General features: G+C 42.2%; 2 protein-coding genes across 2 annotated transcripts in view; one reads left to right on the forward strand and one right to left on the reverse strand.

Annotated features, from left to right (window-relative positions):
• The window catches only part of LOC124145805 (arylsulfatase B-like), a 49934-nt gene extending 34649 nt beyond the window's left edge, over positions 1 to 15285 (forward strand). Inside the window, exons 8-16 of the mRNA XM_046515731.2 lie at positions 5040 to 5110; positions 5833 to 5934; positions 8374 to 8437; positions 9367 to 9464; positions 9623 to 9762; positions 10880 to 10938; positions 11987 to 12098; positions 12271 to 12476; positions 13758 to 15285. Of these exons, the coding sequence (XP_046371687.2) occupies positions 5040 to 5110; positions 5833 to 5934; positions 8374 to 8437; positions 9367 to 9464; positions 9623 to 9762; positions 10880 to 10938; positions 11987 to 12098; positions 12271 to 12476; positions 13758 to 13930 (1025 nt within the window). The 3' untranslated portion in view covers positions 13931 to 15285. The remainder of the gene's footprint in view (positions 1 to 5039; positions 5111 to 5832; positions 5935 to 8373; positions 8438 to 9366; positions 9465 to 9622; positions 9763 to 10879; positions 10939 to 11986; positions 12099 to 12270; positions 12477 to 13757) is intronic.
• Positions 15286 to 18606: 3321 nt separating this feature from the next.
• The window catches only part of LOC124145804 (sushi, von Willebrand factor type A, EGF and pentraxin domain-containing protein 1-like), a 39593-nt gene continuing 34523 nt past the window's right edge, over positions 18607 to 23676 (reverse strand). The window contains exons 9-13 of the mRNA XM_048386657.1: positions 23494 to 23673; positions 22837 to 22894; positions 21521 to 21635; positions 19900 to 20073; positions 18607 to 19458 (exon numbers count right to left, since the gene is read on the reverse strand). Coding sequence (XP_048242614.1) covers positions 19339 to 19458; positions 19900 to 20073; positions 21521 to 21635; positions 22837 to 22894; positions 23494 to 23673 — 647 coding nt within the window. The 3' untranslated portion in view covers positions 18607 to 19338. The remainder of the gene's footprint in view (positions 19459 to 19899; positions 20074 to 21520; positions 21636 to 22836; positions 22895 to 23493; positions 23674 to 23676) is intronic.

A 23676-nucleotide genomic window follows, 5' to 3' on the forward strand; every position in this document is an offset into this window, starting at 1 on the left:
ATAGCATAGTGGTGATATAGCATAGTGGTGACATAGCATAGTGGTGACATAGCATAGTAGTGACATAGCATAGTGGTGACATAGCATAGTGGTGACATAGCACAGTGGTGCCATAGCATAGTGGTGACATAGCATAGTGGTGACATAGCATAGTGGTGACATAGCATAGTGATGACATAGCATAGTTGTGACAGAGCATAGTGATGACATAGCATAGCGGTGACATAGCATAGTGATGACATAGCATAGTGGTGACATAGCATAGTGGTGACATAGCATAGTGATGACATAGCATAGTGGTGACATATCACAGTGATGACATAGCATAGTGATGACATAGCATAGTGATGATATAGCATAGTGGTGACATAGCATAGTGGTGACATAGCATAGTGGTGACATAGCATAGTGATGACATAGCATAGTGATGACATAGCATAGTGATGACGTAGCATAGTGATGACAAAGCATAGTGGTGAGATAGCATAGTGGTGACATAGCATAGTGGTGACATAGCATAGTGGTGACATAGCATAGTGATGACATAGCATAGTGGTGACATATCACAGTGATGACATAGCATAGTGATGACATAGCATAGTGATGATATAGCATAGTGGTGACATAGCATAGTGGTGACATAGCATAGTGGTGACATAGCATAGTGATGACATAGCATAGTGATGACATAGCATAGTGATGACGTAGCATAGTGATGACAAAGCATAGTGGTGAGATAGCATAGTGGTGACATTGCATAGTGGTGACATAGCAAAGTGATGACATAGCACAATGGTGATATAGCATAGTGGTGACATAGCAAATTGGTGACATAGCATAGTGGTGACATAGCATAGTGAAGACATAGCATAGTGATGACATAGCATAGTGGTGACATAGCATAGTGGTGACATAGCACAGTGGTGACATAGCACAGTGGTGACATAGCATAGTGGTGACATAGCACAGTGGTAACATAGCACAGTGGTGACATAGCATAGTGGTGACATAGCACAGTGGTGACATAGCATAGTGGTGACATAGCATAGTGGTGACATAGCACAGTGATGACATAGCATAGTGATGAAAAAGCATAGTGGTGACATAGCATAGGGGTGACATACCATAGTGATGACATAGCATAGTGGTGACATAGCATAGTGGTTATATAGCATAGTGATAATATAGCATAGTGGTGACATAGCATAGTGGTGTCATAGCATAGTGGTGACATACCATAGTGATGACATAGCATAGTGGTGATATAGCATAGTGGTGACATAGCATAGTGGTGACATAGCATAGTGGTGACATAGCATAGTGGTGACATAGCATAGTGGTGACATAGCACAGTGGTGCCATAGCATAGTGGTGACATAGCATAGTGATGACATAGCATAGTGGTGACATAGCATAGTGATGACATAGCACAGTGGTGCAATAGCACAGTGGTGACATAGCATAGTGGTGACAAAGCATAGTGGTGACATAGCATAGCGGTGACATAGCATAGTGGTGACATAGCATAGTGATGACATAGCAAAGTGATGACATAGCATAGTGTTGACATGGCATAGTGGTGACATGGAATAGTGGTGACATAGCATAGTGATGATATAGCATAGTGGTGACATAGCATAGTGGCGATATAGCATAGTGATGACATAGCATAGTGGTGACATAGCATTGTGGTGACATAGAAAAGTGATGACATAGCATAGTGGTGACATGGCATAGTGGTGACATGGAATAGTGGTGACATAGCATAGTGATGATATAGCATAGTGGTGACATAGCATAGTGATGACATAGCATAGTGGTGACATGGCATTGTGGTGACATGGAATAGTGGTGACATAGCATAGTGATGATATAGCATAGTGGTGACATAGCAAAGTGATGACATAGCATAGTGGTACCATCGCATAGTGTTGACATAGCAAAGTGGTGACATAGCATAGTGGTGTCATAGCATAGTGATGACATAGCATAGTGATGACATAGCATAGTGGTGACATAGCATAGTGATGACATAGCATAGTGGTGCCATAGCATAGTGTTGACATAGCAAAGTGGTGACATAGCATAGTGGTGTCATAGCATAGTGATGACATAGCATAGTGATGACATAGCATAGTGGTGACAAAGCATAGTGGTGACATAGCATAGTGGTGACATAGCATAGTGGTGACATAGCATAGTGATGACATAGCATAGTGGTGACAAAGCATAGTGGTGACATAGCACAGTGGTGACATAGCATAGTGGTGACATAGCATAGTGATGACATAGCATAGTGGTGACATAGCACAGTGGTGACATAGCATATTGGTGACAAAGCATAGTGGTGACATAGCATAGCGGTGACATAGCACAGTGGTGACATAGCATAGTGATGACATAGCATAGTGGTGACATAGCATAGTGATGACATAACATAGTTGTGACATAGCATAGTGGTGATATAGCATAGTGGTGACATAGCATAGTGGTGACATAGCATAGTAGTGACATAGCATAGTGGTGCCATAGCATAGTGGTGACATAGCACAGTGGTGCCATAGCATAGTGGTGACATAGCATAGTGGTGACAAAGCATAGTGGTGACATAGCACAGTGGTGACATAGCATAGTGGTGACATAGCATAGTGATGACATAGCATAGTGGTGACATAGCATAGTGATGACATAGCACAGTGGTGCAATAGCACAGTGGTGACATAGCATAGTGGTGACAAAGCATAGTGGTGACATAGCATAGCGGTGACATAGCATAGTGGTGACATAGCATAGTGATGACATAGCAAAGTGATGACATAGCATAGTGGTGACATGGCATAGTGGTGACATGGAATAGTGGTGACATAGCATAGTGATGATATAGCATAGTGGTGACATAGCATAGTGGCGATATAGCATAGTGATGACATAGCATATTGGTGACATAGCATTGTGGTGACATAGAAAAGTGATGACATAGCATAGTGGTGACATGGCATAGTGGTGACATAGCATAGTGATGACATAGCATAGTGGTGCCATAGCATAGTGTTGACATAGCAAAGTGGTGACATAGCATAGTGGTGTCATAGCATAGTGATGACATAGCATAGTGGTGCCATAGCATAGTGTTGACATAGCAAAGTGGTGACATAGCATAGTGGTGTCATAGCATAGTGATGACATAGCATAGTGATGACATAGCATAGTGGTGACAAAGCATAGTGGTGACATAGCATAGTGGTGCCATAGCATAGTGTTGACATAGCAAAGTGGTGACATAGCATAGTGGTGTCATAGCATAGTGATGACATAGCATAGTGATGACATAGCATAGTGGTGACAAAGCATAGTGGTGATATAGCATAGTGGTGACATAGCATAGTGGTGACATAGCATAGTGATGACATAGCATAGTGGTGACATAGCATAGTGGTGACATAGCACAGTGGTGACATAGCATAGTGGTGTCATAGCATAGTGATGACATAGCATAGTGATGACATAGCATAGTGGTGACAAAGCATAGTGGTGATATAGCATAGTGGTGACATAGCATAGTGGTGACATAGCATAGTGATGACATAGCATAGTGGTGACATAGCATAGTGGTGACATAGCACAGTGGTGACATAGCATAGTGGTGACATAGCATAGTGGTGTCAAAGCATAGTGGTGACATAGCATAGTGGTGACATAGCATATTGGTGACATAGCATAGTGATGACATAGCATAGTGGTGACATAGCATAGTGGTGACATAGCACAGTGGTGACATAGCATAGTGGTGACATAGCATAGTGGTGTCAAAGCATAGTGGTGACATAGCATAGTGGTGACATAGCATATTGGTGACATAGCATAGTGATGACATAGCATAGTGGTGACATAGCATAGTGATGACATAGCACAGTGATGCCAGAGCATAGTGGTGACATAGCATAGTGGTGACAAAGCATAGTGGTGACATAGCATAGCGGTGACATAGCATAGTGGTGACATAGCATAGTGATGACATAGCATAGTGGTGACATAGCATAGTGATGACATAACATAGTTGTGACATAGCATAGTGGTGACATAGCATAGTGATGACATAGGATAGTGGTGACATAGCATAGTGATGATATAGCATAGTGGTGACATAGCATAGTGGTGACATAGCATAGTGGTGACATAGCATAGTGATGACACAGCATAGTTGTGACATAGCATAGTGGTGACATAGCATAGTGGTGACATAGTATAGTGGTGACATAGCATACTGGTGACATAGCATAGTGATGACCTATTATAGTTGTGACATAGCATAGTGATGACATAGCATAGTAGTGACATAGCATAGTGATGACTTAGCATAGTAGTGACAAAGCATAGTGGTGATATAGCATAGTGGTGACATAGCATAGTGATGACATAGCATAGTGGTGACATAGCATAGTGGTAACATAGCATAGTGGTGACAAAGCATAGTGGTGATATAGCATAGTGATGATACAGCATAGTTGTGACATAGCATAGTGGTGACATAGCACAGTGGTGACATAGCACAGTGGTGACATAGCACAGTGGTGACATAGCACAGTGGTGACATAGCATAGTGGTGTTTCAGAAAACAGTCCAGTACACTGCACTTTGTGTACAAGGTGATCAAGTCTGTGATAGGCATTAGTAGTTGGAGGAACATGAAGACATGACACGTTTATCCATACAGGTTTCACGTCGACATTGTAACTTGACACTGAGGAACACATGAAGGAGATCATAGGAAGTAAAGTTACAGCCAAACAAAACCTTGTCTTGGTTTTATTTCAAAATTATTTACGATTCACAACTTTATGTACCAAGATTACATGATACAAACGTTATGTTGTTTAATATTTAAAATTTGTTCGAGCAGTCGTGTGGGAATATCTTATATTTAATAAAAAGTACATATTTTAATAAACAAACAACATGTCTGAGGCACGTCTCAACTTATTCTCAGACTAATGAATTGATAGTTGACCAAATGACCTTGACCCATTCATTATTTACAGGTGGACTTTTGGCGGACGGGGTGGACTTCCGGGATGACAAACAGCCCAAATACACCGAGGAGTATTCAGCAGTAAGATATCAATACAACAGTGCTACCACTCGAGGCCCCGCTGTACTGTACAGCTCTGGTCGTGCACCCTACCTCTAACCCGATACACGATTGTTCCACATATTCAGAAACACTATTCGGAATCTGTGCACACCTAATGTTTGCCAATGTGTTCCTTCATAATTGGTTTACATCTGAAATTCAATATTGGAAATTTCATGTGCAGTGTTTCTGAAGTTGTATACGATGTTTTCTTACAAACATAATTGATGTTTCATCTTGAACTGTTTCTGAATTATGACTAACCCTTTAAAACTTGTGATATATAATGTGTAAAAACACAATCACTAAAGTCAGAAGCATTCGTGACCAGTTCGTGTCATTCCGGGACAAGCCTCTCGGTGAACCTTCAGACTACTTCAAACAATTTTATGAATTTCCGAATGGACGGTCTCATAAACGGGGTCTCTCAAATTTGCTGAATACGTTGCAGAAATAGACGCAATGTTGAACACGCATTTTACTCACGAATTCGATTTGAAGTGAGTCTAACGTGTTTCGGACGATATGATCCGTTTGTTAAGTGTTAACCTGCAGTCTGTGGCTCCCCCTTGATGTCTGCGTATCAGATGGACATGTTGCCAGCATGAAGAATTGGTGTGTGCTTGTAAGCTTGTAGCATGTTTACTCATGGCATAAATGAATCGAGCGTAATTCCCGGATGTAGTCGTGTCTTCTTTCAGACGGTGTACGCAAGAAGAGCTGTGGACATCATCAAGTCACATGATCAGTCTAAACCTCTCTTCCTCTACCTCCCTTTCCAGTCAGTGCACAACCCCATACAGGTAGGTCAGTGTAATATCTGACAGTCAGTACACACCCCCATACAGGTAGGTCAGTGTAATATCTGACAATACACAACCCCATACAGGTAGGTCAGTGTAATATCTGACGGTCAGTACACACCCCCATACAGGTAGGTCAGTGTAATATCTGACAGTCAGTACACGTCCCCATACAGGTAGGTCAGTGCAATATGTGACAGTCAGTTAACACCCCCATACAGGTAGGTCAGTGTATTATCTGACAGTCAGTACACACCCCATACAGGTATACAGTGTAATATATGACAGTCAGTTAACACCCCCATACAGGTAGGTCAGTGTAATATCTGACAGTCAGTACACACCCCATACAGGTATACAGTGTAATATATGACATTCAGTACACACCCCATACAGGTAGGTCAGTGCAATATGTGGCAGTCAGTACACACCCCACCCCCATACAGGTAGGTCAGTGTAATATCTGACAGTCAGTACATACCCCTATATATGTAGGTCAGTGTAATATCTGACAGTCAGTACACACCCCATACAGGTAGGTCATAGTAATATCTGACAGTCATTACATACCCCTACAGGTAGATCAGTGTAATATCTGACAGTCATTACATACCCCTATACAGGTAGGTCAGTGTAATAGCAGACAGTCAGTACACACCCCATACAGGTAGGACAGTGTAATATCTGACAGTCATTACATACCCCATACAGGTATACAGTGTAATAGCTGACAGTCAGTACACACCCCCATACAGGGAGGTCAGTGTAATATCTGACAGTCAGTACACATCCCATACAGGTAGGTCAGTGTAATATCTGACAGTCAGTACACACCCCACCCCCATACAGGTAGGTCGGTGTAATATCTGACAGTCAGTACACACCCCTATACAGGTATACAGTGCAATATCTGACAGTCAGTACACACCCCATACAGGTATACAGTGCAATATCTGACAGTCATTACATACCCCATACAGGTATACAGTGCAATATCTGACAGTCAGTACACACCCCCATACAGGTAGGTCAGTGTAATATCTGACAGTCAGTACACACCCCCATACAGGTATACAGTGTAATATATGACAGTCAGTACACACCCCGATACAGGTAGGTCAGTGTAATATCTGACAGTCAGTACACACCCCATACAGGTAGGTCAGTGTAATATCTGACAGTCAGTACCCACCCCCTACAGGTAGGTCAGTGCAATATCTGACAGTCAGTACACACCCCACCCCCATACAGGTAGGTCAGTGCAATATCTGACAGTCAGTGCACACCCCACCCCCATACAGGTAGGTCAGTGTAATATCTGACAGTCAGTACACACCCCAATACAGGTAGGTCAGTGTAATATCTGACAGGCAGTACACACCCCCTACAGGTAGGGCAGTGCAATATCTGACAGTCAGTACACACCCCACCCCCATACAGGTAGGTCAGTGTAATATCTGACAGTCATTACACACCCCGATACAGGTAGATCAGTGTAATATCTGACAGTCAGTACATACCCCCATACAGGTATACAGTGTAATATATGACAGTCAGTACACACCCCACCCCCATACAGGTAGGTCAGTGCAAAATCTGACAGTCAGTACACACCCCCATACAGGTATACAGTGCAATATCTGACAGTCAGTACACACCCCCATACAGGTATACAGTGTCATATATGACAGTCAGTACACACCCCACCCCGATACAGGTAGATCAGTGTAATATCTGACAGTCAGTACACACCCCATACAGGTAGGTCAGTGCATTATCTGACAGTCAGTACACACCCCCATAGAGGTAGGTCAGTGTAATATCTGACAGTCAGTACACACCCCCATACAGGTATACGGTGTAATATATGACAGTCAGTACACACCCCGATACAGGTAGGTCAGTGTAATATCTGACAGTCAGTACACACCCCATACAGGTAGGTCAGTGTAATATCTGACAGTCAGTACCCACCCCCTACAGGTAGGTCAGTGCAATATCTGACAGTCAGTACACACCCCACCCCCATACAGGTAGGTCAGTGCAATATCTGACAGTCAGTACACACCCCACCCCCATACAGGTAGGTCAGTGTAATATCTGACAGTCAGTACACACCCCAATACAGGTAGGTCAGTGTAATATCTCACAGTCACTACACACCCCATACAGGTAGGTCAGTATCCGACAGTTGTTTGTTGTCGTCGGGGATCTAAGCGATAGATCTAATGTTACCAGATTCCCCAACTATTCACGGAGATGTAATTGAGCGACCTCTCATCATACCAAGGTGGTGGTGTAGTAGATTCCACTTTGTACAGTGCATGGAACTCCAGTCTTGGTGTCCCCAGCTGAACATTGCTGTAATGTGAGCCGCGCTCCCGCATAACGATGCTGTTAACGAGAAAGATCATGGTGGATATCTGTTCTGTGTTGCAGGTCCCCAAGCGCTATGAAAACATGTATCCGAATATAGAGGACACTCAGAGGCGCAAATACTGCGGTGAGAAAATGGGGTCGAGCTTGAATTTCAACATATTAACCAAACGCACACATTTCATCTGCACCGCCAAAATAAAAACTTTTAAACATAATCGGGTCAAACCGGGATTCGAACCCCAGGTCATAGGTTTCCGACGTGCCCAAAGCTGACGTGCAAAGTGAAATTGCGGCGCTTTAGGCTGGGCCACCCGTGCACCTGGGAAACAAGCTTAGAACTGTAGACACGAAGGTAGCCACTTTCAGGTCGTTTACCGCTGTAGTCAAATCGACGAGCACGGGTATGGTGCTGACAAACCTGGAAACATAATCTGGGCGGATCACGGGACCAGGGACGCTTCTCTTCACGGCGAATGGCTGCGTCTTCCTGGGACACCCGTGCCCCATACGTCAGATAGAAGTCCTTATCGTACATTATGGAGCTTATATATCCTAGCACGATAATGTTTAGGTACTGTCGCACTCAATACTCACCTCGCCTGTTTATGCGTGAGTACCTTGTCCCGCTGATGTACATTGACCGTCACGCGCCTTCTGTACACCACGGATAGTAAAATGAACTGAAATATCTATACACTTTAATAATGTCACAAACACGTGAAATAAAGAGTTCGATGTCTTGTCCATACAACCACAGGACACAGAGTTAACCGGCTCCAAATCGGTTAACATGTCGACGTCATATTTGTTTTGCAAGTCTTGTGACAGGCCGTGAACATGTAGCAAGGTTAAATTTGTATCGTGTGTCCAGGTTTAAATGAAACACGAACGCAGTGGAAGATAATTCCTCACACTTAACATTGAACCTAACGGATATTTTATAATTGCGCTGAATGGCAATAACTGCTGTTGGTATTATCAAACAGTTGGCTATCTTCGCAGGCTGTACTGCGGGCAGGAGGACTCACAAATAAACAGTTACAATGTTTGCAGGAATGGTGTCTGCCATGGACGAGGCTGTTGGGAACATCACACAGGCACTGGAGGAGAATGGGCTGATGGACAATCTCCTTCTGGTCTTCACAGCAGACGTAATGTCTTCATATTGAAGGGGTAGCCTTGTGGTTAAAGCGCTTGCGCGTCACGCTGACGACTCGTAGTTATTCACATAACTCTTAAAATGACTTTCCTACCGACATTTTATGTTATTTGTGTAAACGTTTGTAATCACTGAAGCCATGTTTTATAGAATGGGGGACCTACTTTTGCTGCTGCCAACAACCTACCCCTGAGGGGGGCGAAGTCAACGCTGTGGGAAGGGGGTACCAAAGGAGCAGCATTCGTCTACAGCAAGACATTGCTCCAGAAGTCAGGATATGAGAATACTGAGTAAGTGGAAATTAGCTGTTTGTCTATTGGTGTATAAGTTTCCTGAAAACAGCAATTCTGGAATTATTGGAACATGAATTAATGGTATGTTATGCTGTTATAGCAATATGATTTTGACGTATTGTTCCTGTGTTTGATGCATATACTAAGCTCATACACACATCGATACCACAGGTGTTTGGACTGGAGATGGTCGTGTTAGGTTGCGATGAGTTCGATGAAGTTGTTTTTGGATAAAACTAATAATAAAACTTTGAGCTGAAGAAAATGAGTAAGTATGACTGTAAGCCGCTTTCAGCAATATTCCAGCAATATCACGGCGGGGGACACATGACATGGGCTTCACACATTGTACCCATGTGGGGAATCAAACTCGGGTCTTCGGCTTGACGAACGAACGCTTTAGCTACTTGGCTACCCCACCGCCCCTTTTTAGCTGAAGGCGTCATCCAGACGTATATAGTATCTAGTTTACATGTGTGTCTTCATGTCTTGATATTTATGACATGTACACATTTTCTTAAGTCAGAGAACATTGAGTGAGTGTAAGTTGCTTAACGCCACTTTCAGCAATATTTTAGCTCTATCACGACGGCCTATCTTTAATCAAGGCCAGACCAAGCAAACTCGTGATTGCAAGCATGAGTATAGATGCACGCCGTCGGGGCAAGATGATACGCGACTAGCAAGTCACTTACTGTGACAACTCAGTCCTCGGCTATTACGACAATCGCGGGGAACGGGAAAAGGTCAGAGAACAGCTCTAAGGGACCGACCATTGGATATTCCTAGTTCTTGGGGGAGGCAGTGGCATTTTGTGTCGAGATTAGATATATTTTCCGCTACTGCTTCAAACAATTTCTTTAAAACTATTCACCTTAAGCAGAACACCTTCAACAATGTAACTATAGCAATTTCAACAGCCTGAAGCATAATTTTTTTTTCGATAAAATCCCAGGCCATCCCCCAGAAAATCAAATGGTCGGTCCCCAAGTAGGCACGTTGAGCTTCTGCACAGGTATGCTACTGCATGGTGGGTGCTGCGCCCAGATTGGGACATCATAACTATATAAAGCAAGGAGAGCTTCTGTACCTAGGTTGTTTCTTTATCTTTCAGGATGATACACGCTTCAGATTGGTTCCCTACTTTTGTGCGGTTGGCAGGTGGGCAAGCAGGTAGGTCGAGGCAGGGCCAGCAACAGTTACATGGGCGACAGTGTGATACAAGGGGTGGGTAGCTATGGCAGGTGGGCAAGCAGGTAGGTCGAGGCAGGGCCAGCAACAGTTACATGGGCGACAGTGTAATACAAGGGGTGGACAGCTATGGCAGGTGGACAAGCAGGTAGGTACAGGCTGTGGCAGCAACAGTTACATGGGCGACAGTGTAATACAAGGGGTGGACAGCTATGGCAGGTGGACAAGCAGGTAGGTACAGACTGGGGCAGCAACAGTTACATGGGCGACAGTGTGATACAAGGGGTGGACAGCTATGGCAGGTGGACAAGCAGGTAGGTACAGGCTGTGGCAGCAACAGTTACATGGGCGACAGTGTGATACAAGGGGTGGACAGCTATGGCAGGTGGACAAGCAGGTAGGTAGAGACTGGGGCAGCAACAGTTACATGGGCGACAGTGTGATACAAGGGGTGGACAGTTATGGCAGGTGGACAAGCAGGTAGGTACAGACTGGGGCAGCAACAGTTACATGGGCGACAGTGTAATACAAGGGGTGGACAGCTATGGCAGGTGGACAAGCAGGTAGGTACAGACTGGGGCAGCAACAGTTACATGGGCGACAGTGTAATACAAGGGGTGGACAGTTATGGCAGTTGGACAAGCAGGTAGGTACAGACTGGGGCAGCAACAGTTACATGGGCGACAGTGTAATACAAGGGGTGTATTGTGTATACTGTAGACCCAGTAGTAATAGAGCTGTGTAATGTTGCTGCTGAATTGTGTATACTGTAGACCCAGTAGTTATAGAGCTGTGTTATGTTGCTGCTGAATTATGTATACTGTAGACCCAATACTTATAAAGCTGTAGAATGTTCCTGCTGAAGTAGGTGTACACTGTAGACCCAGTTGCTATAGAGCTGGGGAATGTTGCTGTCTTATGTATACTATGTTGTGAATGTTGCTGAATAGTGTGAATAGTAGACCTAAAAGTTATAAAGCTGCACAAAGACCTGTTGTACTGACCTTTGGTTTCTGTTACGCAATAAAAGATTCGACCATAGACGGTGTCGATCAATGGGTGACCTTGAGTGAAGGGAAGACAACTCAAAGGACTGAATTCATCTACAACATAGATGAAGTTTCTGAGAATGGTGCAATTAGGTATGAACCTTTTTCAAAACGTCCATTATATTTTAAGTTGAGTAACTGAGTGAAAATCCCTGCAATAACAAAGTGTGTAACAAATGGCTCGGTGAGGGGCGCCACATGACGTCTGTTTGTTTCATTATCCAAGGCTTTTTTTTACCATATTTCTATTTATGTTTTCGCCAAGGGTTGGTGACATGAAACTGATAGAGGGCTCCCCAGGTATGTTCAATGGGTGGTACCCATTGCCCAGGGTGACAAAGGAGGAGGCCGACTTCCCCCCGGAACTTCTCGACATGACAGATACCTCGAGCGACACCTATTTGTACAGGCTTTTAAAAAAACACTTTAACGCTGTAGGGAGTACGGAGTACCGGCTGTTTAACATATCGGGTGAGTAGTCACGTCAAGAAATCACTGCAGGGAACCCAAATACTGCCCTCTTCCCTGGAATATCTCTCATTACTTGGTATAGACATCCATGACAATTCACCCATTGATCATTTTAATACGGATTTGCGTAAGATTGATAAATATGGATCGGGTGGAATCAATAGCCAAGAGTAGCACTTGGATTGGTTACACCGGGTAGGTTCACCTCAGTGATTTCTTGAATGGGGTACTATTGACATTTGCCAGTCAGAAATAATTCAGCTGCACTACGGCTGTCTGTAAATTACTGTGTCTGGGAAAGTTTGTTGTTTGTTGTTTAACGCCGCACTCAACAATATTCCAGCTATATGACGGCGGTCTGTTAATAATCAAGTCTGGGCCGACTTGCACAAAGCAATCTTAGCCCTAAGATGATCGTAACTCCTTTACTTTCAAATAGGCTTACGATAGTTTTCGCGCTAAGATCTTTTTGTGCAAGTGGGCCCTGGACCAGACAATCCAGTGATTGACATCATGATAATCGATCAACGCATTTGGGATAGAATGACATCAACCAAGACAGCGAGCATGACCACCCGATCCCTTTAGTCGCCTCTTACGACAAGCATAGTCGCCTTTTACTCCAAGCATGGGTTGCTGAAGACCTATTCTACCCGGATCTTCACGGGTCGTCTGGGCATGTCAAACAAGAGGTTGATAGCATGAGCTGCGATAGCCGGCCTAATTGTTGCACATTGTTACCACTCAATCCCCATTTGATGGCTCGTGCGACAAGTGGTGTGTACTAAAGACCTTGTCCGCCTTGGATCCACGCCTGGTCCAACTCTGATGCTGAGCCTATTGTGTGTAAATTCTTACATAGACGTCGTTCATCGTAGCTAAAGCTATTGATGTTTTGACTAGTTTGACGGAGTGTTACTTCTCTGACCAGCCTATGATAGATCTGATGATACTGACGGTGATTAACTGACGATGATTGAGTAAGTTGGGTTTAACGCCACTTAAGGCACGCAGTGTTTCAGGTATATGACGGCGTGTCAGCCTAATGTCAGAGGAAACCCCGAAATGATGCAGGTGTAAGACGTTTAGGTAAAACAAACGAGCACGAGTATAGTTCTGAGACATAAACAGGGCGAACCTGGATTCGAATCCACAATCATTGGTTTCTGGCACGCCTAAGGGGCACAACCCTGCACAGCAAGTTGACGACTCCCCTGCCCCAACTAGACATAGCAAGTCACACCTTCTCATCAGAGAAAGTAACTATGTGTTTTGTTTCAGCTGATCCAACTGAGCACTTTGACCTGGCCGAGAAGTACCCGGATATCGTGTCTCAACTCAAAACGACGCTGGACACCTACAAGAAGTCTTTGCGCCCAGCTTTTAACCCTCCGTCGACGTACAAAGCGAATCCTCTGTTCTATGGCGGTCTGTGGAGCCCTGGCTGGTGCTAGTTCTAAGTCAGTAAGAAGTACTATATTACCTGTAGATATGACGGCGCGAAGGAACCGACAATGTAATATTTTTTATGGTTCTGGTGATGCTTAAGGCTATTAATCATGTGTATCTGATGGAGGCGACAAACAGGTTTGTCTGGACCCACAACTTACTGTTATTAAACGCATGGCTTAATCATTTTATTCCAAAGTTATCTGGAATAAAGTATTTTTTCTTCAAACAATCCCCGGCAGATCAAATCAACAGATGACACAGTTCTACATTGAAAACCCCGTATGTTTAACCGAACGCCGTTCAGACTACAGATGACATAGTTCTACATTGAAAACTCTGTATGTTTAACCGAACGCCATCAACTCCACAGACAATATAGTTCTACATTGAAAACTCTGTATGTTTAACCTAACGACGTTAAATCTATAGATAACATAGTTCTACATTGAAAACTCTGTATGTTTAACCGAACGCCGTTCAGTCTACAGATGACATAGTTCTACATTGAAAACTCTGTATGTTTAACCGAACGCCGTTAAATCTATAGATAACATAGTTCTACATTGAAAACTCTGTATGTTTAACCGAACGCCGTTCAGTCTACAGATGACATAGTTCTACATTGAAAACTCTGTATGTTTAACCGAACGCCATCAACTCCACAGACAGCATAGTTCTACATTGAAAATTTGCATGTATTTTCTGTGTTCTGTTGTACACAAGTCCATTCTCGAACATGTTCCGATTTCTAAAAGTGTTGGAAAGCAATCTTCTTTTGTAAAGTCCTACTGTTTCCTGGGACAGAACGTTGTTCCCAGTCAAGCGAGAGTGTTGATATTGCTTAATACTATAAACACGGGACACAATTCTTTAAAATTCAAACATGTTGAAGACCTAATTTACAAAATATCAAGCATGACATACTCATATTTCCCGCTAGTATCACTTGTCAGGTGTTGTGTCTGGCAACAGCTTCTGAACTATGTTTATTTGTTGTTTTATTTACTCGTCAGTGTGTTAAGCGCCATCAAAGCAAACATATTATTTAGAGACGCAACATCGTTAAGGCCGCGGCTTGTTGTTTACATGATTGTGCCGCCAGCCATGGTTTGACTACCGCCTATAATAAATACTTATTTATTACTTTCTAAACCGGTGACAAGTTTAATTTGAAATTTGCTCTCCACTGAAGTGACAGTTTATTGATTGTCCTCGGACGTGATCCAATATTACTCACAATGATCAGATTCACTAAAGAGGAGAAACGAAGAAACTTCAGAGCAAATAGTCAATAAAAAGTCAATAGATATTGTGTGTATAATTCATGAAAATTTTGAATAAATAGAAGTCTACCGTTGTTTGGATTGTGAATTATAAACGCCAATGGTATGAATAATATTGACTAAATTCTACAATTACATGAAAGCCACCTATTGTTCTCGACCGCTTGAATCTGTCCTACTGACTTTCCCTATATTAGTGTACCTATTGTATTGTATAGCTCAGACGTATTTGGTCTATAGGTATATAATTATATATAAGATCCGGGTTAGAATAGGTCTATGCTTGTCGTGAGAGGCGACTAATGGGATCAGTTAGCCAGGCTCGCATTTGTGTGGATCGATGCTCATGATGTCAATCAATTGATTGTCTGGTCCAGATTCGATTATTTACAGACCGCCGTCGTACATCTGGAATATTACAGAGTGAGGCGTTAAACAACAAACAAACAAAGTCATCTGGTTCCATTTCACACACGGATACAATGTATGAAGTCCAGTGCTGGTGCCTCCGCACCGTGTGATATTGCATTAATATTGCTAAAAGCGGCGTAAAACGGTATTCAGTCTGAATACGAGCACTTCGTTCCTCAATCGCATGAGAATGTTTCAGCAATCATGAATAAAGAAATATAAACCGATATTTACAGAAAAATCTCGCTGACTTGGTTGATGGATGTCATCGTATCCAAGTTGCGTGGATCGATGCTACTAGTGGAATATTGCTGAGTGCGGCGTTAAACAACAACAAACAAACGCATCACAGAAAGAATGCATTTAAAATTTCATATAATTCCAGCAGCTCTTGGAAACTCTGCACCCAACTTAATGGTTTATGGTGAATATCACACTATGTAAACATGTATATCTTTCTGGCATAATCTCATCCGAGGGTTTTAAATCTCATATCTTACATATAAACTGAAAGAATAGATGTGAAACACATAATTATCAACAATCATATCTTTTTTATGACATCACAAATTGATAAGATGACCTCGGGACAACTGCTGTGGTTAAGGGAGGTTTCTGTTTGGTTAACAACTGCATTATTCATTGGCTCACAAAAGAATAAAGTGTAACTATATAGAATAACTGCTAGAATGTTATCGTGAATATACGATGCAAGACAATCGTTAAAGACTCGGAGCACACACTACTGATTCTCCCGGGACAGATAGCCGGGTCTCATTGGCTTCTCGCTCATATCATGTCATCCCAACGTTTGGTCTTTAAATCTGTTATCTCTTATCACTTCACTGAAACGTCTAAAACTGAATATTTGATATTTAATATTTACGGTCATGGAGTATAGAAGAGGCCACATTACTCACTATCGATCGCCGATAAGAGGAACATTTATTTATTTATTTTCTCTTTATGTGTATAGCTTCGAAATGTCATTCAAAGACTTGACACAATTGACGTTGTATTGGTTACAATCGCTCCGGCAATCTGACTGAAGCCACTTTGATGGTATACTGACGAATAAACAAAAGTGTATCCGGCCCTAACCTCTCGTTAAGACATCATCTTGTTAACTTCTAATAAGGAAGTACAACGCGAGACCGAAAAGTGTTTTGGTCGATGTTGCTGTGGGAATATTGATGAATTCGACAATATTTTTATTCATGGTGTATACACTCATTATGTGACTTCTTATATTTTACTCGTCAGCATGTTAAGCGCCATCAAAGCAAACATATTATTCAGAGACGCAAAATCGTTAAGGTCGCGGCTTGTTGTGTACATGATTGTGTCGCACGACCAGCCAGCCATAGTTTTTCTACCGCCTATAATAAATTAATAGACTGTTTATTATTTCTAATAAGACCTATGTCCCTGCTTATAAAGTGTGGAGAGTCGTTGCAATATGAGGAACACTAGCACATAGCTGCACTTGGTGGTCGGCATATTTATGTATCTGTAAGTGTCTGTAAGATTCAATTTGATTTGATTTAATAAGGAAATCACAAATACAGCAATAATTTTAATTGGTTTACGGTAAAATTCTAGACAACAGAGTCGCTAACATAAAAAAGGAAAAACGGGGCAATATCAATACCATTTATAGTGATATGTGAAGTGTATGGTTGGTTGGTTGGTTGGTTGACATATAAGGAATTGACGAGAATCAAGCTCCTTGGTTCCCTTGACGGAGGATATGAAAAGGATACTTTATATGAGATATCGATCCATCGTTTGTCATTAATGAAAGTCAACGAAGCGCCGGGCATATATAGTTCGTGTAAATTATACCGCTTATGACGTACGTGCATAAGACTCATCAGTGCACGGTTCTTAGATCTACTATCTGTACTCTATGTCCAGTGTGCCAGACCACATCATTGCACGGTTCTTAGATCTACTATCTGTACTCTATGTCCAGTGTGCCAGACCACATCATTGCACGGTTCTTAGATCTACTATCTGTACTCTGTGTCCAGTGTGCCAGACCACATCATTGCACGGTTCTTAGATCTACTATCTGTACTCTATGTACAGTGTTTGTACTATCCTACATGCATGGTACTCTATGTACAGTGTGTTAGTTAGACCACATCATTCCATGGTTCTTAGATCTACTATCCTACATGCATGGTACTCTATGTACAGTGTGTCAGTTAGACCACATCATTCCATGGTTCTTAGATCTACTATCCTACATCCATGGTACTCTATGTACAGTGTGTCAGTTAGACCACATCATTCCATGGTTCTTAGATCTACTATCCTACATGCATGGTACTCTATGTACAGTGTGTCAGTTAGACCACATCATTCCATGGTTCTTAGATCTACTATCCTACATGCATGGTACTCTATGTACAGTGTGTCAGTAAGATCTACTATCATACATGAACATAACACCAATATTGCTTACCAAATCAAACACAATTCAAAATGAAATAATTTCAATATTTAAAACATTCCATGGCAAAAACGTCTTTATCCTTCCATATGCCAATCTTGCTTTTTAACAAATCGGTGAAATCATAAAAATCATAAACAATATTTCATCTTCTTGAACAATCGAAAACTCCAACAAAACGATTGAATCGGTAACAACCTATGTGGAATACGACTCTCTTTCTTTTAACTTTAATCGGCAGGTACTTTTCATGTTGTCTCCTTATGACATATCGCTAATTAATAATACATCTACGACCGCCTCCGTGGTCTAGTGTCCGCCAGGAGAGCGGAAGGCCGGGGCTCGGCATGATGGGGTCAAAACAAGGACTGGTCGGCTCGGAGTCAGTTTACTGTGTTTCGTCTCGTTGTTGAGTATACATGTTAAACTGCGGCATGGTATCTCAATGGGCTAGTCTGGAATTGTACAAACAGACCCCCCCACCCCCCACCCCCCACAAACACACACACGTGCATGCACTGGACGTGACGTTAAACTGAATTTCACCTCACCCCAAAACCTTCACTCATGCCTTGGTCTTGGTCTTTTTCTACAAGGAATCGAGGTAATTTGAATCAATACCACAATGATATCATATAATTTAATTACATATTACATAGTATTTGGTGATACAGTATTATTATGTGGTGTGGCGTCCTGGCTTGTACTGATCATGGAGACGTCATAAGTTGCGTGTCGATATTTAAGTCCTTTCTACGCATGTGCCAAGCAGGTTGGTAAAAATAAGGTTTTTGCAAGACATTCAAGAAAGGTCATCGTCAAGATTATCCGTGACGAACCAGTGTGCGGATGGAATCCTAACATAATCCGTTAGAAGAAAACATCATTAGGGTGCACACTTTGTTGAAACATTCAATCAACTAATATACATATCCTGTGGCAACAAATGTACCTTTTTCCTTGCGCATTATAACAATAAAACGTGCAGTGACGATTTAACAGGTAAAGTAATGTTATCTTACAAATGGGAACTTTCTTGAAAAATGGGTCCATAAGAAATCGTTTGAAAGACAATATCTTTAAGTGTAAGCACTCTGTCATACAACGGTTAAGATTGGCCTGAGTTGCACTTGTTTCCCACCATGTACACAGCACTGAACAGTTCAATACAGGATAAAAGCACTATACGTGTCAGTAAATCCATTTGTCAGTGTGAGTGGAATTGGAATCGCTGAGCCCACGAGAAGTCGGATTTCACTCAGGTCGATGGCGGGAATTTGAGCCCAAATATCTTGATGGCATCGAATTCCACCCAGTCTCTAGAGACAGTACTACAGTCTGTTTCAAACCTGACACGGTCGGACAGGAATGCCGGCGTCTGCAAGACAATGTTAACTGAGAGTTCATTCAGTGGAGAAATTAACATCATCATCATCATCGTCGTCATAATAGTATTAATTAATAATAATAATAGATAACGAGGCACGTATAGATTAGCGTCCCTTGGGCACGCTAGAAACCTATGATTGTGGGTTCGAATCACGGTTCGTTCCGATTATGTTCCTTGGTTTGTCAGCACCATACCCGAAGTGGTAAACGTCTAATACCTGCATTTACTTCGGGCTTTCCTCCCTCACTAAGCTGACACGCCGTGATATAACTGGAATACTATTATAGATAACGTTATTGACGGATTGATGGTGGCCTTTAGTTTGTCAGAATCATTCTCTTCCCCGTGGATTCTGTGACTCTTTCAAAAATGTATTGCCAAATGTTTTGTGAAGGCGCTGTGAGATCATTAAGCATTTTGCAGGGTTACCGTGAACTGTGGAGAGAAGATTCTGCTTTGTGTTATCTTTGTGACTGACACAGTTGTCCAAATTGTGCTCCATGTACCATCGTCCTTCCCAACGAACACAGTCTTTACAACCCCGGCTACATTGGTTTCGTAAATGTCAATACGTCGTATGTAGAGGGACTCCGCAAACTGTACCTGGAACATAGCATTGGTAATGAGGCTTACACCAGGGACCGCCTCCGTGGTCTAGTGGTAGAGCGTCTGCCCGGAGAACGGAAAGTCGGGGGTTCGATCACCGGCGGCGAGATATAGAAAGACGTTGCAAGATGATACGTGTTCTTACCCTGCCTGGCGTTCGGCATTAAGGGACTAAAACAATGTATTATGTGTCTGAGTGGGTTATTAAAACCGCGGCATGGTATCTCAGTGGGCTAGTACTATACAATCGACATCAGCCCGGACTAGTACGAGCAGCCACACACACACACACACACACACACACACACACACACACACACACACATACCGCTATATAAGCGCAATAATCTTGAACGTGACGTCAAACCCCTTTTCACTTCACCTCACTTGAACGGGGCTTCAGAAGATGGGTTCAGGTGGTTTTATATGAGTTTACTCTCGTTGAACCATTCAACGAGAACGTCGACCCAACCGGTGTTCGAGGAAGGAGTATTATACGACTGAACATGAGATCCCAGTGTAATGTTTTGACCTACGCCCACTTTAACACAACATATGGGATTCGTATGGGCTCGCGGAGTCTTTTGAAAAAATATATTGTTCAAGAAATACTGGAAGAAAATATATTATTTGCTGGGCATGCTGGTTCTACGACAGGTGGATTCACCGCCAGGAATATCGTCAGGCGGCCTCCCTAAGCTTCAAGACATAAACTGAGGGGCAGAAGAAACGATACCTCTCAGCTGATTTTATCATGGGTTCTTAAGTTAGCGGCATTATATCCAAAACATGAACTGTACTGGCGCTCAGTCAACACTCACAGAATACTTCTGCATGGTTATATTTTTAAAACTATAATTTGATTTAAAACTTTTAAATATTATAGAAATATAAAATTTCTTCGCATAATAAACAACTGTTGATTGGTATCTTAGACATCCTATCTTTAAAAATAAAAAAATGTTTTTTTTAGTACACACTTACAACATTCAAACATGGTAGGGGTGATGAGGGTGCAAATCAATGTACCCCAGGCTTCATTGAACATATTTATGTTTACACGAAGTACAAAGCCACAGATTACTTGTAAGAAACTGTTACAGAAATGAGTGATGGTTTAAAAGACATAATTAACATTAACAACAGTTCTTTCAGTTTTCAATTACTGGGTACACTTTCTGTTGCCCTCAGTATATTACAGCATCAATACTTAACGCTGTTGCCGTCACAAACGACTGCTCAATCGGCGATCAGGGTTGAATCGTGAACTTAAGCAATTTATTGTTTTCGAATTTTGCAAATGAGTATATTTAACTATCAATGATTTGCATGGCATATGGCAATATATACTAGTAGTTATAAGGATCCGTTTTCACTCTGTCAATACAATACTATTGCAATAGTTAAATGACCGCAAAAGTAACATTTGGCTTTTATATATTACCTCAATCCATTCCTTGTCGTTTGGACAGTTACCCTTTAATGGAGCCCAAGCCCCCGCCTTATCTCCGTAGTTTGGATACAGATCAAACTCGCCTAGAATCTCCACTGCACGATAACTGTTGGAAAGACACATACCATTAGTAACAATATTACGTAAGGTATTTTATTTACAAAATACAAAGAAGACTTAGAAGTTGGTACCCATTTTGTCAGGAAATCTTGCCTTTTGGTAGAATTATTTCTGTATGTCGTTTAGAGTCGTCGTCCCATTGCATTAGAGGAATCAATTAAAAATGTGACGGCGCTGTAGTTCACCTGGATATGTAGCCAGCATTTAGCCACGTCAAGCCATGCAACAAAAGTTGCTGTGAGCATTTATATTCAAATATTTTCAGCATAAACATTGAGGACTAAAAGTTAACACTAAGCCCTAATAATATGAACAAAATATAAGCATAACAGAAAACGTACATGGCATACATTGGCAATTTGAGAGGAGAAGACGTTTACAAAGCCAAACATGCATTTTGAGATATGTTTAGAGCATAGTCAAGTACATTTAACTTTTAATCTGTTGCAAAAAATCGAAACATGCATGTTGCATCCCGGTGCAGTCGCTGCACTTTGAACAAAACTGACTGAATAATGGGCAGTAAAAGCTTTTCTGTGTGTCTGCCCTGGCGGCCATAGGTCCGAGAATAAGTTTGTGACACGCAAAAGGGTAGTAACATCTGAACACCGAATTGCAGGACATTAAATGACTGGGCCGCTCGCACCTCTTGAAGAAATACAGGTGCCCTCATTGGTGGGATTAAATATGGGAAGTTTCAGCTTCATAGGTCCAGTTGTAATTGAGGAGAAGACGTTTACAGGCGCAGACGCCGACGACGCCGGTCACGACCTTGGACAAGCAGGTCATGTTATAAGCTACCTAACTTTCAGTCAGGTGAGCTAATAATTAGATTACCTCGCCGTTTCAACCTTTCAGTAAGACTTAGGACTTATTTTACCCATACATACACTTTATGAGAGGGAGATAGGTTTGACGCCGCAATGAGTGAGTGTGTGAGTTCAGTTTAAACAGCTTTGAACTGTTCGTCCGTTAAATGTGGGAGGGAATCCCACAGGGATACATATCAGAGCCCAGGTTCATGAAACAGATAAGCACGGGTAAGCTGCTGACAAACATTGCGTAGGAACTAACGATCAGCGGATCTTTTCAAAGTTCAGGGGGCGCAACTCTGGACAGAAAAATTGCGGAGCCACCTACGACTCGGGTAAAGTGAGAATCTCTGTTTGAACATGTGGGTCTGTTACCCTGTTTCGCCGTACTGGGACGAGAAGTCGAGGACCTTCCAACCCCACTCTTCCCATTCTGTGGAGACAAAATGAAAAATGTTACGTCCCAAGAATGTTATTGAATATTTAGGAAAACATGGTCTAATATATTTTCACAAATACGAAATTAGTAGCCATAAGGGTAGACAGATTGAGTATAATTATTGTAACGTTCCGATATTTGCATGTGTAGCGATTCTCAAAGCGATATGTCACACTGCTACATTCTTTCAGAACAATATCTTATAACGTCATTCATTGTTAATGAAGTCACAAACTGTAATGTGAGCAATATTTTGACTTAAGTGAAGTTTTCCTGACGAGTTGACATATCGAACGTTTTTCTTAATTTTCCAGACAATCCAGAGATTGACATCATGAACATCGATCCACGCAATTTGGGATATACATACATCAACCAACTCAGCGAGCCTGATCACCCAATCCCGTTAGTTGCTTCTTACGACAAGCATAGTCGCCTTTTACTACAAGCATGGGTTGCTGAAGACAAAACTTTTAATCTTTTTTTTCCTATGAGATTCCTATAGAGAATTGAATGTTTGTGACTTCAGTATTAACAGTAATTGTGTGAATGTTCGTCGATACCTACTTTCAACACATGTCTTGAACATTTACCTGCACAAACTATGGTAGCTTGACTCCACGTGGCGGATTCTTGACACACACTTGTGCCATTCCCTCCAATGTACTTGTACCCATCTACACACGAATAAGTGACCATATCAGCATAGTTTGATGACGTCATGCTTATGGTAGTGTTTTGGATGGCGGGAATGTCCCCAAGGCACTGGATCACTG

The sequence above is a fragment of the Haliotis rufescens genome, unplaced genomic scaffold (genome assembly GCF_023055435.1).
Source record: "Haliotis rufescens isolate VD_foot unplaced genomic scaffold, xgHalRufe1.0.p SCAF_6, whole genome shotgun sequence".
In the NCBI taxonomy this organism is placed as follows: domain Eukaryota; kingdom Metazoa; phylum Mollusca; class Gastropoda; order Lepetellida; family Haliotidae; genus Haliotis; species Haliotis rufescens.